Source organism: Gadus chalcogrammus, chromosome 4 (genome assembly GCF_026213295.1).
Source record: "Gadus chalcogrammus isolate NIFS_2021 chromosome 4, NIFS_Gcha_1.0, whole genome shotgun sequence".
Taxonomy (NCBI): domain Eukaryota; kingdom Metazoa; phylum Chordata; class Actinopteri; order Gadiformes; family Gadidae; genus Gadus; species Gadus chalcogrammus.
In genome coordinates, this window is record NC_079415.1 from 32,591,788 (window position 1) to 32,607,686 (window position 15,899).

General features: G+C 48.3%; 1 protein-coding gene across 1 annotated transcript in view; it reads left to right on the top strand.

Annotated features, from left to right (window-relative positions):
• The window catches only part of LOC130381015 (interleukin-1 receptor accessory protein-like 1-B), a 27,643-nt gene extending 14,788 nt beyond the window's left edge, over positions 1-12,855 (top strand). The window contains exons 4-6 of the mRNA XM_056588436.1: positions 932-1,102; positions 5,001-5,045; positions 8,779-12,855. Coding sequence (XP_056444411.1) covers positions 932-1,102; positions 5,001-5,045; positions 8,779-9,599 — 1,037 coding nt within the window. The 3' untranslated portion in view covers positions 9,600-12,855. The remainder of the gene's footprint in view (positions 1-931; positions 1,103-5,000; positions 5,046-8,778) is intronic.
• Positions 12,856-15,899: the final 3,044 nt, after the last annotated feature.

The following is a 15,899-nucleotide window of genomic DNA, read 5'->3' on the forward strand; positions in this document are numbered from 1 at the left end:
CCCCCCCCCCACCTCTTGGCTGTGGAGGACTTGTTCTCTCTTGCTGTCTGCACCTGTCAGGCGTCTCTTGTCTCCTGTGTGTGTGTGTGTGTCTGTGTGTGTGTGTGTTGGGGTCTGTGTGTGTGTGTGTGTTGGGGTCTGTGTGTGTGTGTGTGTGTGTGTGTGTTTGTGGGGGGGTATATGTTTGCACATTTGCAATAGGAGTCTGGGTGTGTGGGTGTGTGTTTCTGGGGTGTGATTTGCAAGTGTGTGTGTGTGTGTGTGTGTGTGTGTGTGTCTGTGGGGTTGCAAACCTGAGTGTATACATACGCATGCCTCTGTATGTGTGTGTTTGTGCACCTGTGCGTCTGTGACTTTGCGTGTGTGTGTACATATGTGTGTAGTTGTGTGTGTGTGTGTGTGTGATTTGATACACCTGTGTGAGTGTGTATATTTGTGTGTATGTTAGTGTGTGTGTTTCTATATTGATGTGAATGTGTGTGTGCACAAGTGTATACAGTATATCTGTGTGTTTTCGTATATATTTGTGTGTGTAGCGTAGAGGAAGTCTGACATGTCGTGCTCCGGGCTCTGTCTCCCCGTCTCTGCAGAGAGATAAGGGGCTGGTTGGTGGGGGGGGAGGGGAGGGGAGGGGGAGGGGGGGGAGGGGAGGGGGGGCACCCAGAATATGTGAGGAAGCGGTCACACATCTTCAAAATGGAGATGGGTGATTATACATAATAAATAATATATTATTGTCGTGAATGCTGTTAAGACCCTGCCATCATATTTCCTAATAATCGCTATTTTCTCCATGCCCATGTCTCTACCTGTCTCTCTCCCCTTCTACCTAAGTCTCTCTCTCTCTCTTTCTCTCTCTCTCTCTCTCTCTCTCTCTCCCCCCCCCCCCCTCCCGATGTCTCTCTCCCTTCGCCCGCCCCTCCCCGTGCAGAGAACAAGGACTACGACGCCTACCTGTCCTACACCAAGGTGGAGCCCGACCAGTGGAGCCAGGAGACGCGGGAGGAGGAGCGCTTCGCCCTGGAGATCCTCCCTGACGTGCTCGAAAAGCATTTTGGGTATAAACTCTTCATTCCAGACAGGGACTTGATCCCCACCGGAAGTAAGCTTTCTCTCGTGGCGATCTACACGTTGTGTGGAATGTTTTTTCGTATTCCCATCCATTTTTATTTTTGTTTCGTTTTTGGTTTCCGATTTTTTTTTCCGTTTTTTCTCCGTTTTCCGATTTTTGTTTTGTTTCCCGATTTTTGTTTACTCCCGGCTGTCTTTGCGATCCAGTGTTGTGTTGTGTTACCCCCGTCGCGTGGCCTGGTCTTGTTGTCGTCTTTGCTTTTGCTTTTGCCGCCGTTTTTTTTGCATTTGTGTCATGACACTACTGATATTCCCAGACGTAGCCGGAGACTGCAGTGGATGATTTCGTTTTTTAGGGAAAGTGGTTATTTTGTGGCTCAGTGGCTAAGATTAAGATGTTACCTTAAGAAGTACCACCTCACTATTTGTAAAATTGCAGGTGTTGAATAGGAGAAGAAATTAAAGATGTAACCAAAGAGCGAAGCTTTCATGATGGACATTTCTTAATTTTAGTTAAACTGTGAAATCTGTTAATAATATAATAGTCATCCCAAAATCTATAACTCATTGGTTTTAACAAGATACAACCAACAAGAAATGGAAAGTAAGATTGGATCATGATTTGAAATAGTATTCCTGATGTTATTAAAGTTTCTTTTGAAACGCCTTTTAGAATTCCCAAATTTCAACTACAACCTTGCAGAGCTGGAAATTTGGTTAAGTCTGGGATTCATCGCAAGCATGGGTTTTTGTCAGTTGGCTTTTCTCGTTGTGATTTTGCTGTAACTTTTTATTTTGTTTGTTTGTCGTGGATTTGTTTTTTATCCATCAGACACAACAAACTCTGCAATTGTAAAGCAATTTATCGGCAAATAACCGAAATAAATATCATCTGCTGTCACAAACAAGTAACATTAACCCAACCTTCAGTAAAACAAATGCGACTGTCGCTGCCGAAACATAATTTAATATATTGCATTCATGAGGTCGATGCGTCGAAACATTTGTGTTAATAAACAGAGGATTCTGAGCTTGTCATGCTAGATACTGCCAGCCCGCTGACAGAAGTCTTATTTCCTTTTGAAAGGTTTAGTCTTTTAAAGTGAATTATTAGTTCAATTTAAACCGGTGTTACTACAGTCTCATGCAGACATTTACAACACTTATCTTTAATGTATCTTCCCGATCTCTGGGCTGTTTCTGCATGAAAGAGGCTCTTGATATATTTTATTAGAATTCTTTTGCGAGGGCATTTTGTTTTTGTGGGTGAAAAACGAGTCTCGCGTTGGCCTTCCTCTTTGGTCATCAATCAGTCTGTTTAAAAACGCCACCGCGTGCATAGTTCGTTGCGCATCCAATTCTCGTTAAAGTGTATTCGAGTGGTTTCATAACCTGCTCTGAGTGACGTTCGGAGGTTATGAGTATTATTACGACACGGTTGGGCAGGAGAGGGGGGGGTTGTTCGACGGTCCGGCATGAAGCCTGACGTCTGCTGTCTACCTGTGGGCATTCCTGAGCAGCCTTCACCCCTGAGCCCCTTTTAACGATTCGTATCGAACATGGTGCTCTTGCCCGTAAGTATTTATTAGATGATCAAAAGCGTCTGTTAAACGGTTCAATTAGATTCCATTAGATCGGTGCTTCGCTCATCCCTGAGGGGACATTCAAGGCGTAACAGTAGCTCACATCAGCACAAACGCAAAATATAATAAACACATACATCTACAGCACACCCGTAAAACATAATGGACATCTGCATCGACAATTATAACGTCATCTGCGTAAAAGGAACTGCTGTTCAGAGAGCAGATGAGGGTGTTTGCACCGGAGAACGCACAAGTCCCCTATTTTTGTGTTTGTGAACCCCTGGAAATCCTCTGGGACCCCAAACCCCTTCGAGTGCCCCCCCCCCCTCTCTGCATGAAGCCTTGCACTCCATCCCATCGCTTTGTGTGTGCCGTGCGGGCATGCCCCGTGCGGATGGCTGCTGATGCATGTTTATCCGCTGCGATTAGCAATTATCAATTAGCTTGCCCCGCCACTCCCCCCCCCCCCCCCCCCCCCCCCCCCCCCCCCCCCCCACACACACACACACACACCCCCCCGACCGTCATGTGGCGCCCGGCGCAAACCATTTGATTAGCTCATCAGCGCCGTCCGATGAGTTCCACGCCGCCATTACCTGATTAGCCCTAGATTTGAACATCGCTCACATCTGGGGGCCATCTGTATCTATACAGTACACCCCCCCCCTCACACCCCCTCCTCAACACCACCACCACAACATCCACCACCACATCCACCCCCATTACTAATTATGTTGCTTGTCAGTGGCGCAAAGCCAATGTTGTGGGGAGAATCCCTTGATGATGGCTATGGGGCGATTGCCAGGCATTGGTTTCCATGTGGGAGCCCTGTCAAGATAAGATTAAGCTTCCTTCAAGCCCTATCATAGGGCTCCATTTGGCAATGGTTAGGGCGTTAGATCTTCTACTGAAAAGCGCAAGAAGGCGTTTTCAAGTCCCACTTCAAAACTAGAATTACATTTAGATTCCATTCAGCGCATTTAGCAGACGATTTTATCCAAAGCGATTTACAATAAGTACATTTGTCAGAAGAAGAGGAACAATAAATCAATGTCTGTGCAGTAATGATGTTCATAGAAAGAAGTGCCAAGCAATAACAATCGTTGGGTTAACCCATTCCCCGTATACGACAAAGATAGCTAGGATAAGATGCTACTCGATGCCAATTACTATTTTGTTAAGTGCCAGGATGAACAAAAAACAAGAAGTGCATTCAGTAAGTGCCAAGTATATACGAGGGGTGTAGGGGTGAGCGTGGAGGAAGACGACAAATGACAGACGATTCAGTGTATTTCATTTTGTGTTTTCATTAAGCCTTTGATACCAGCATCTGTTGAGTTCTTAATGTAATTGTAAAAAGGATGTTGGCGGTTTAGTCCGCTATTTAGAATTACGAACTAAGCGTTTGTTCGGTCTGGAAGGCATTGGTTACGGCGAGAACTAAAATCATAGACGGTAAACTGAGAAAGTTTTGCTGGCCACCGCTGCGACTATTTCTGTAGTCATGGTAGACTTTTGGACAGTTCGATTGGGGACAAGGCTGTATATTTTTCAGAATAAAATATGCCATTGGCGAGGAGAAGTTGAGGAAATGCTTTCTCGGTCAGTTTTGACGTCCTTTATTTCCCCCCATGTGGTTTTTATGCCAAACGTCCCACATTAAACTGGAATGAACTGGCGGGCTGCAGTTTTCATTTCACCAACCGCCATAACAGACTGGAACTTTTCCGGTCCAAAAGTAAAGTAGTATTTCCAGTTAAGTATTTGGATTTCTTCACAAGTGCGACGACAACAGAATCTCTATAAATGAATCAAACTCAGTTGGCTCGTCGTGTGTTTTGCGAATATGGAAGAGACATTTACTTTCTGCTCCAGGAAATATCCAGCACTTCTAGGAAAACTTCAGAGAAACTTTGTTCATCCACCCTCATCCAATCTACCTCCCCCACCACCACCACCAACACAACCACCTCTACCACCACCCCCAACTCCCCCACCACCACCACCAACACAACCACCTCTACCACCACCCCCAACTCCCCCACCACCACCCCCAACACAACCACTTCTACCACCACCAGCCCCTCCAACACAACCACCCACTTCACCACCACAACCACCAACACAACCACCAACACAACCACCCCCGCCACACTGCCACCACCAACACCACCACCACCCCCACCACACCACCACCACCACCACCACCGACGCAACCAAAACCACCACCACCGACGCAACCAAAACCACCACCACCTCCACCAACACCACCCGTGCCATGACACTTTGACAATGCTTGTTCTGCCTGTCACTGCGTGTCACACTTTGAATATCTATGTCCAGGTTTCACCAACGATCATTTCCAGGATGACACCAGACTACTTAGAGGTATTTCCCCCCCCGCCCCCCACACCACCCTCCTCTCCACACGCCCCCCCCCCCCCCCCCCCCCCCGACACATTGACACCCCCTTCACCACACCATGCCTCCCCCACCCACCCACACACACACTCCTTCCCCAGACACTCATCAGTTGTGGAGGCGCCGATGTAATCACCCTTGTCCACTGACGAATCATTAGCATGCTAGCGATTGGGTTGCTCTGTGTTGTGGCCGAGACTTTTCTCGCTAAGAGTTCAACTGACACTGAGTGGAAGGCGTCGTCCCGGCGTTGGGTCAACAGTACATTACCTGTGTAAACGCAGACCGAGTCATCCATGCCTTCAGGACGGACAGCGTTTCGCCTTTTTGCGGTGGTTTCAAGATGTTGGTTTGCTTGAAAATATCAGAGTCAAAAATATATCAGTAGTGTTGTGTATCAGTGATTTGTAAGAGTTTTTCCACTACCAAGAACGCAAGTTTGTGTCAATGATGGGAGTAATTCCCCATGATACGCTCAATATCTGTTCTACTCCTCGCTACGAAACGGCCATTTCGAGGGCTAAAGCTCCTAGCCCTCGCGCCGCTGAAGCTAATCAACCCTGCACAGGCGTCTAGATAAAGTTGAACTCCGGGGTTCAGCTTCTTTATTGGACGCACCCTCGGTCCGCACGTATCATGCGCAGCGAAATGAGCAAGATAGTTGAGCAACTAAAAGGCAATCTCATTCTCCCTCCATTCTTCAGAGCGTGTAGTTCACCCGGGAAGATATTATACATTCAGCGGTTAAATGAGCACTTAAGCTGCTGATTTAAAGGACTCTTGTTGCCTCCTCTGTTAGCCTTGGTTTCGACCAACAACAAGTGTAAGAAGGCTCTCCTTTTTTCCAATCAATGGCGATATGATCTGCTGCGGCTATGCCCCAGACAGGCTTGTAACTTTCATACGACGCTATAGTATTACCCGGGGCCTAATCTCTCTATCTCTTATTGTGTTTTCATTGAACCACACACGCACAGACGCGCACGCACTGCCATCGCGGTAACAATTGAGGTGATGGTACCGAGAGGCTTATCTCCGAGATATATGGTCTTCGTTTCGACCAATCAGAGAGCAGATGAAGGTGTTTGCGCCGGAGAACGCACAAGTCCCCTATTTTTGTGTTTGTTTTCAGTTGAGGAACGTAATACCGTCGTCGTACAAGCCTCCCTTGTCGTGACACACACAGACGAACACACACACTCTCTCTCTCTCTCTCTCTCTCTCTCTCTCTCTCTCTCTCTCTCACATAAACATAAACACAAACACACACACACAATTCCCTCGCCCAAACACACAGACTTGGGAACAGTTCTAATTGGACCCAAAATAAGAAAGGACGAGCCTCTACAGGCTCCTCGGTGCCTCTGCGTCGGTTTATTTTGTGTTTAATCGTGAAACCTCGGCGAAAAGTCTGACCGCTCCTCGTTAGTTAACGACATTTCCCTCGATTCATTAAAGGTAAGTAACCCCATCTGAGGGGAAAAGGCAAAAAAGGTAACGAAAAACGATTTCTCCTTTTGGAGGTTTTTTAATTTAAAGTGGAAACGACTTGTGGGGGTGTCGGGAGTGGGGGGGAGAGAGGGGGGGGGGGGGGCAGGCTAAGCCGACGCCCCCCATGTCATTTCCCACTCTGCACTTTAGGTTCGTCTTGTAATCTACCGCGTCAGAGGGGCGTTGTGGGGTTTTTAGTTTTTTCTTCGGAGTCGGGGCGCAATTATTCGTAAAATGAAAAAGGGGGGTTGGGGGGGGGGGGGGGGGGGGGGGAGTAAGGTAGGTCGGGGTAGTGGGGGTCTCGTTCTCTGAGTTGGGAAGGGGCGAGGGAGGAGCCCCGATGGGATTCTCAGGTCCTGATCAGCCTCTCCTGAAGACGGCCGTCAGCTCGTTACAGGGATGGAAGGAAGGGGAGCTGGGGGGGAGGGGGAGAGGGGGAGAGGGGGAGGGGGAGGGTGAGGGGGGTGAGAGGAAGGGGAGCTGGGGTATACTGGGGGGGAGGGGGAGAGAGGGAGGGGGGGGGAGAGAGGGGAGGGAGAGGGAGAGGGCGAGGGCGAGGGGGTGAGAGGAAGGGGAGCTGGGGTATACTGGGGGGGAGGGGGAGAGGGGGAGGGGGAGAGAGGAAGGGGAGCTGGGGTATACTGGGAGAGAGGGGGAGAGGGGAGGGACAGGGAGAGGGCGAGGGTGGTGAGAGGAAGGGGAGGGGAGAGAGAAAAAAAGAGAGGATGAGTGGAATGAAAAGAAAATGAGAAGGGGGGGGAGTGTGCGCTAGAGAGAGAGAGAGAGGGAGGGAGGGAGGGAGGGAGGGAGAGGTGAGAGAGGAGAGGAGAAGGATAGGTAGAGAGATAGAGAGAGAGAGAGGTGGAGATAGAGAGGGAGAGAGGTGGAGGGAGAGGGAGAGGTGGAGAAGGATAGAGAGAAGAATAGGGAGGGAGGGGGGGAGGGAGAGAGAGAGAGAGAGAGAGGGAGAGAGAGAGGGAGGGGAAAGAGAGGGAGAGAGAGGAGAGGGGGGGGAAAGAGAGGGAGAGAGAGAGAGAGAGAGAGAGAGGGAGAGAGAGGAGAGGGGGGGGAAAGAGAGGGAGAGAGAGAGAGAGAGGGAGAGAGAGAGAGAGAGAGAGAGAGAGAGGGAGAGAGAGGAGAGGGGGGGGAAAGAGAGGGAGAGAGTGGACGGAGGTAGAGAGGGCCGGTGATGGAGGATCTGTTGAGAGGAGGGCCAGATGGGAGGTGGTGCTGTGTGGTCGTGGGCTCTGCTCCACATTGTATGTTCCCCTCACTGCACCAATGCATCCCTGACACACACACACACACACACACAGACACACACACACACACACACACACACACACACACACACACACACACACACACACACACACACACACACACATACACTCACACAAAGATACTAGCTGGTTAGCTAGCATCTAAGCCTTAGACGCTAGCTAGCAATGTACAAATTACAATGTCAACATTTTATTCTCAGCAGTCCATATAAACTGGTGTTTCACAGCTTAATGTGTCATCTCCATAGTGATTATAATCCCCCACTGAGTGCAGTGACGCTGGCTTCACCATAGGGGCCGCTGTTGCTCTGGTTTTAATTAAGTGAAGAGCGTCTCTGCGATTCCCTGCAGGAGGCCTATATCATTGAACATGAGTGAATATTGTATTTATGTGGCTGGCGTCGACTGGCCGTCCTCGGTCATTCTCTGACGGCCGTGTTCTCGCCATCCTCTGTCGTCGCGTGAGCTGAGAGCTGGCGAGTGGAAAGGATTATTCAGTTAACGACTCGAGCGTTTAGCGCTGACTCAGCCCAGCTCAGTCCCCGTCTTCGCATCTCCCATTGGCTTTTTGTACCCCATCGCTCCCTCTCTCTCTCTCTCTCTCTTTCTCTCTCTCTCACTCTCTCTCTCTCTCTCTCGCTCGCTCCCTCTCTCTCTCTCTCTCTCTCCCTCTCCCTCTCCCTCTCTCTCTCTCTCTCTCTCTCTCTCTTCCTTTCTTTACTGATTCTAAACCTCTCTCTCTCTCTCTCTCTCTCTCTCTCTCTCTCTTCCTTTCTGTACTGATTCTAAACCTCTCTCTCTCTCTCTCTCTCTCTCTCTCTCTCTCTCTCTCTCTCTCTCTCGCTGTCTCTCCGTTAACCTCCCCCTCCCCCTCTCCCTCTGTTCACCCCTCTCTCTCTCTCCGTCCCTCGCCCCGCCCCCCCCAGCCTACATCGAGGACGTGGCGCGCTGCGTGGACCAGAGCAAGCGGCTGATCATCGTCATGACGCCCAACTACGTGGTGCGCCGCGGCTGGAGCATCTTTGAGCTGGAGACGCGCCTGCGCAACATGCTGGCCAGCGGCGAGATCAAGGTGATCCTGATCGAGTGCGCCGAGCTGCGCGGCATCATGAACTACCAGGAGGTGGAGGCCCTGAAGCACAGCATCAAGACCCTCACCGTCATCAAGTGGCGCGGCGCCGACGCCAGCAACCCCCTCGCCTCCAAGTTCTGGAAGCAGCTGCGCTTCGAGATGCCGTACCGTCACGCCGAGCCCGACCTGGGCGTGGCGCCGCACGAGCGGGCGCTGGACGTCAGCGAGCAGGGCCCCTTCGGCGAGCTGCAGACCGTGTCGGCCATCTCCATGGCGGCGGCCACCACGACCGCCATGGCGACGGCGGGGCACCCCACCCTGCGCGCGTCGTTCCACAGCTCGCAGTGCCACGCGCAGGTGCGGCAGCAGAAACACTACTACCACCACGGCGGGTACGACTACGACCTGCCGCAGCACGGGGGCACGCTGCCGTCCCTGTCGTCGCTGCAGCATCAGCATCAGCATCAGCAGGGCGGCGGCGGCGGCGGCGGGCAGCAGCACACGTACTGCAACATCCCCATGACGCTGCTCAACGGCGGGCAGCAGCGGGGCGGGCAGTCCGCCAGGTCGCCGCGGCAACGGAGCCTGGAGGAGGCGATGGCGACGCAGCATCCGGCCAACGCCATGCTGCCGCTGTTGCCCCGGGAGACGAGCATCTCCAGTGTTATCTGGTGATGGCCAGGCCGGTTAGAAATGTTGGCGGATTGGACGAACGCGAGAGCGCCGGTTGAGAAGGACCGTGGGCAGTTTGACCGGAAGACGGGATCAGTTCTTTTGAACTGTTGGGGTTTTTGGAGGGAGTCGCGCGTTTCGGCGTTTGGCACTAGCTAGCTCGCCGCAGGACTGTCCACGTGCTGCTGCAGCTGGGTTTGCACCAATTGGAACACAGAGGGGGAGTCGGAGCCGCTTGACAATGGAGGCGAGGGATTATGGGATGTGAGGGTCTTTTTTGCTGGCTTTTTTCTTTTTCGGCTGTTTGCGTTCCTTTCGTCTGAAAAGAGCTTTCGCGGGAATTAAACACTGGACAATCGAGAGGAACTCTTCGTTTTTTTTACATGCCTGACAGAAAAAATAAAACGTACCTAACACAAATGGACACCAACTCTTGATTACCCAGAGACTCAAGGAATACAGGGTTCTGTACATAAGGTTTTCTAATTCTTTGTAGCATCTGTTTTTTTTTTTCTCTCGCTATCTTGTATTTTATCATGGTTTTTGGGAACCTTTTTTTATTTTAACTTTCTTTTATATATCATTTTGTTCTGGATTTGTGCAAAAGTGAAGCAATGGGCTGTGGTGTGTGTTAAAATATTGTTTCTTTAATCCTAACTTGCTGTTGGCTCACAAAGTCAATAAAGGGCGAGTTTCAAGTCGGACGGGGGTTGGGTCAAAAGAGAAACAACGATAGTTTGATTTAAATTTGTTTGTACTTAAACTTCGTCTTCTCTCGGTCAGTCGGGCCGTCGGGACTGAGTAATATAATCTGGTACTCGCTCCACCAGGTAACTAGATTATGCAAAAATACACTGAAGGAAAGGAAGACGCCCAAAAGATAGTTTTATATTCCGTCTTAAATGATCACGTCAGCTGAACGCAAATTACGAAGTTGTGGAGACAACACTTTATCCGAGATGAGAGATTTGAGGAGAAAACACTGGTGCTCACATTGTTCACACCACAATCCATTCCTGACATTGTTTAATGCTCTCTCTATCACCCTCTCTCTCTCTCTCTCTCTCTCTCTCTCTCTCTCTCTCTCTCTCTCTCTCTCTCTCTCTCTCTCTCTCTATCTCTTACACACACTGTCTCTCTGCCTCTGGATGATATTTACTTTTTTAAGACAAAAATACAGCCTTGCTATTTACTTTAAAAGAAGAATATATATGTATATCACCTAAAACTAAAATAAGTGGGTTATTTTATGAAAAAAAGGGGGTCTATTTTTGTAACCGAGGAATATTTGCTTAGAAAAGAGATATAACCTATATATAAGCGGTTTGGGAGAGGAAAGAACGAAACACGGAACCATCGCCAAAAAAAATGTCAATCTCGATATACTGCGTAACTCAAAATAAAGTAATAATCAATAGACGGCCATTCGCGATACGTCTTATCCGTACCGATCAGTAAAAACGCCGTAATAAACCGCAACTTCAACATGTGTCACTCAACCAAGTATGCAACTCAGTGCGTTTTTTTTTCCGATCAACCCTACCGATGTCTGTTTACGATCGCGTTTGTTTGTTTTCGGTGCAGGGCGGTCGCTGGACGGTAGATACGCGAGTCAAGACACGCGTATCATGCGTCGCTTTGTTTTCGGTACGCAATAATGCGTAGCAGCAAAGACATCGCGGAGAATGCTCTCGCTGCGCACGCTCGATCCAAAGCCTGTGAGCGAGATGGGGCGAGTGTGCCCGAACTTCAACACGAAGGACCAAATAAAGCTAGCAGACAGGGCTAACGGCACTACCCGCGTTTTTTTGTCGGCAAAACACATCTGCGACAACTTATAATGAGAAACAATAGTCTCGTTGAATAGGGCTTTCAGGTCTACATTTTGTTTTCCGCTACGGGCTCATTCACACTTAATCTGGCGCTTGCGGAGATTAGCGCAGACTGCTGCGGCGATGTGGGAGGAGTCACTTCCTGCCCTGTTTGTGACGTCATGTTGTGAACTTTAACCCCTCCTCCCTCATGGCGGGGCTGAACCGCCCTGGAAAGGGCAAACACAGCGGCGGTCGGTTTCTCTTACGTCTTCACAGCCGCTCGTTAAACAGCAGGATGCTACGATGCTAAGGCTACACGGTAAACACAACGTTCTTCCTCCCCTGGGAGTCTTCCGGTTTGAGTGCTGGCTTATGTGATTGGCTGCCGCAGCGTGACGTCGGGTTGCGTCTCTCAAAAAGTTTAATCGGATTACATTTTTCTCCTCGCTCAAACGCAAGACCCCCATTTCCGAACGGGCGTTTTCGCCGCAACACCTGATTCCGTGTGATAGGGCCTAGGGCTACGAGTTGCTGCTAGATTGTCTCGCTTTGCCGACTAACACCACTGCACACATAGAGTTGCTTTATTCCGATCGTTTTGACAGTTGGTTTTTGGACGATTTTAGAATTATTAAAAAATGTGTGTCAATTGTTTCTCAAATAAACATCGGAGAAAATCGTGCGTAAAAAAATATTAATATTCCCGAGAAGATAGTCACTGGTATTTTTCTCTTTTTTTGACCAAACGTCAGGAATAAACAAATTATTTTCTGATAACTGTAGTCGAGAAAGAAATAACCATAATACGAGAAGACGCGTGCGATCCCGTGAAAACGAACAGAATGTATAAAAAGAAATGGGCCAATGAGAAAAGACATTTTGTAAGCGTACAAAAGGAGATCACTAGCGAGGTACACCAAAGCAAAGAGGATGGGCTGGATTGCTTTAGAGAACTCTTCAGCCTCGATTAGAAGGCCTATTCATCTGGGTTTAGCCTAGCCACTATGATGTCATTAATATATTAATGTTTCCGGGGTTTTCTCCCTTACATATCGATTAAAATCGGTGCCATTTCTTGATTTTTACAAGATTCATTTAAAAATAAACCAATCTTTGAATCGTGCACTTATTCAACATCTATTAAGGGTATTTCTTTTTTTTTGGTGTGAGATATGCAACCATCCCTGAAGAACAGAAACAATAAATTAAATGTTATGTTTTCACAAGATTGTTTTTTTTCCTTTCTCTGTCCTACTCATCAGAGCTTAACAAGAATAATTTGCCTGAAAGAAGAACAGATTCATATTTTTCTACACTTAAGCCCAGTGCAGAGTATGAGGTCTGGGGAAAAAAATATGTCTTTGCCCTGAAAGGGGTTTTAAAAGCATAGCAGATATTTTGATATTGGTTCACTCTCTTCTCTAAACAAAAGCATCGAAACAATCGTAGATCGAACAATCTAGTTCCACAAATCCGTTTTTTTCTCTTATTTTTGTGGTGTGTGGGGGGGGAGGGGGGAGGGGGGGGGTTGCACAGGCCTGTAGTCCAAGTCTGAATCTGTCGCACCTTCAAGAAAACCACATAAAATAAAATAAAAAACTTAAGTCTGGAGTTTTTCAAGTGAGCACCGTTGGCCCTTCTGAAGCTGATCTTGTACTCTGTATTCTTAACGAAATGTAAATACGTTAACCTAGACCGTGCAATAAATGACACGGAGACGATTGAGCCATATGCATAAAAAACAAACTGGAAAAAAACACGAAAATATTGGTCGTAATCTTACACGCAAACGTCTCCCGAAGGAAGAATCTTCTCATCTAAAATTGAGGTACACTTTCTGAACAAGTGGTCAAAAGTCACAGACGTCCTTGCAGTCCCCAACGTACTTTTCCAATCTGAAGGGGTGTACGAATAGAGTGGATCACATTTTTATCGATTACTTCAATTGAACAATTATTTTGGTACGGTGCGGGGAGCTTCCCCATTGACGAGGGCGTTGTCGTTGACGAGGGTGTTGTCGTTGACGACGGCGACGACAGCGCTGACGAAGATATCTGATTCACGACGACGTAACAGAGCACAGATCAGTGGCAGGCACTTTCACCTCCTTCTCGTAAGACGCCCGCGAGGTCCATGATTTTCTATGATGTATCTGCTATGTTGATTAAATAAAGATACTGTTGTTATTAATAAAATCAAAAAAAAACACAGAGATAAAGGGTCACGACTTTCCTTTGAGTGCGTCTTTTGCGTGACTGACTGTTGTATTACTGCCTATGTTTTTTTGTGTGTTTCTGTGTGTTTATTTGCACGTGGGGATGCACACATGAGTGTGCATTCGCTCATTGTGCATGTTGAGTCTGTGTATGTTTATTATTAGTGTGTGGCTTTGCATGTATGTATAGTATGTGCGTGTATTCTTAGCACGTGTGTGTTTGTGCATGGATGTGTGTATTTTTGTTTGCGTGTGTGAGCCTCTACCACCGATTGTATTTGTGCATGGGCAGCATATATATATATATATTAATGTGCAGACAAAAAACGCCACCCAGAGCACTTTGTTTACAGAGTTGCCAGTTCAGAACGCTGACTAGGCCCAGATCTCTCTCTCTCTCTCTCTCTCTCTCTCTCTCTCTCTCTCACTCTTACTCTTCTCTCTCTCTCTCTCTCTCTCTCACACACACTCTTATTCTCTATATACCACTCTATATCTCTCACTCTCTCTCTCTTGCTCTCTCACTCCCCCCACCCCCCAAGGTAAAATAGTAACTATTGTAGGTTAAATATTAGGTACCTACCCCTGGTAAAACTTGAGAGAGAGAGAGAGAGAGTTTGTAGTCCAGTCTAGACTCAGAACCCACATGTGCCATTAGGTCACACCATATGTGATATTATGCCACCAGGTGTGAGTGTGATCAGCCATTACAAGCCGTTTGGAGATCTGCATTTTCCTGTGTTTAAGTGACATCCAAAGTGGCCGAGTCCACCGAGATGATAAACAACATGTGCTAATGCCACTGGGTAGCTTGGTGGACTGATCCATCCAGCGTACATCTAGGTGGACACGCCAACTTGTGATGTCACTAAAACACAGGAAAAGGCAGATTTTGAAATGGCTTGCAATGGCTAATTACACACACACCCGGTGACATAATATCACCCCTTTAACGCACGTCTTGTGAACGTGGACAGACAGACAGAAGGGAGGACAATCAAGAAGACGACCAGCCCGGTGTGGGGAACACAACATGACTCCTAAACAGGGAGGGCGTGAGGCTGGAAGGTTTGACTCCCTGGTCGAAGGTACCGGGTTCGATTCTTACCGCGTCCTTGAGAACGTCGCCTCACTCGGCTAATCCCCCCCGTGTCTGAAATAATCGCAAGTCGCTTAGGATAAAAAGTGTGCTAAATGACACACAAATACGTAAAGCCTGAGTGGAGCTGCCATCCATCCCATAATGCAATCCAAGCAAATGGCCCATTGGAATCAATCAGAGCAATAGTTGTTGGCCGGCGTTTTTTTAATTAAGAGGCTGCTGCTGAAAGAGTCCACAAGAGGGGATAAAACAGGCCTTGAATCCGTCTCGTTGAAGCTGATGATTGCTGGTGAAGATGGAGATGGAGCAGTCCTCCTGTGCACGATTTGCTCGTTCATCCCTTCCTCTCGTCCGAACCGACGCTGGGTTTAGGAAACAGGGGAAGTATTGGGGAATGGGGTAGTCTCGTTGGGCTCTGTTGCCAAACTTTTGAACACGTTTTTTTTCTTGTTGCTGGGTATTTGGAATGAAAGACGTTTTTGCCTGATTAAGTAAAGAAAGGGAGATTGAAACGAGGAGAGAGAGAGAGAAAGGAGAAGAGAGAGAACGGAGGAGAGGAGAAAAGCGAGGCGAGAAAGAGACAGAGAGATTGACAGGAGGAGAGAAAAGAGGAGAGAGAAAGAGAAAATAAGAGAGATAGACAGAGAGACGGATGGGGGGGAATAAAAGGAGCGCAAGCGTGAGAGAAGGGGTGAGAATGAGAGCGAAGAGAGATAATTGGAGAGAGAAAATTAGAAGGGAGAAAATTAAAGAGACTCATTCGGCCCCACTGAGAGACAGAGAGAGAGAGAGAGAGATGGAGGGAGGAAGGGAGACAGCTAATCTGTGGTGAGGGACAGGAGAGGGTAAAAGGGGAATGGGGAGTGTGCCTGCCTACACAGCCTTCCTGGTTCCTGTTAAACCGCTGGACCGTCTGGACGTTTGACAAACGAGACGACCACCCACCCATCCATAAACCCGGACCCCATCAGACCCCGTCTTAATCATGCGGGATTTGAAGGGCTTATTGACGGCGGCGCTACGGCCAGCGGAGCAATCGATTCCATAACGCTACACTTGATTTATCCCAACAAGGACACTAAATGTCCTCCGTGTCTGTGGGAATGCGTGCTCATGATATTTAACACTTAGGCAAAGGATATAGGTCACATCTCGTTTGGGATCTAATTGGT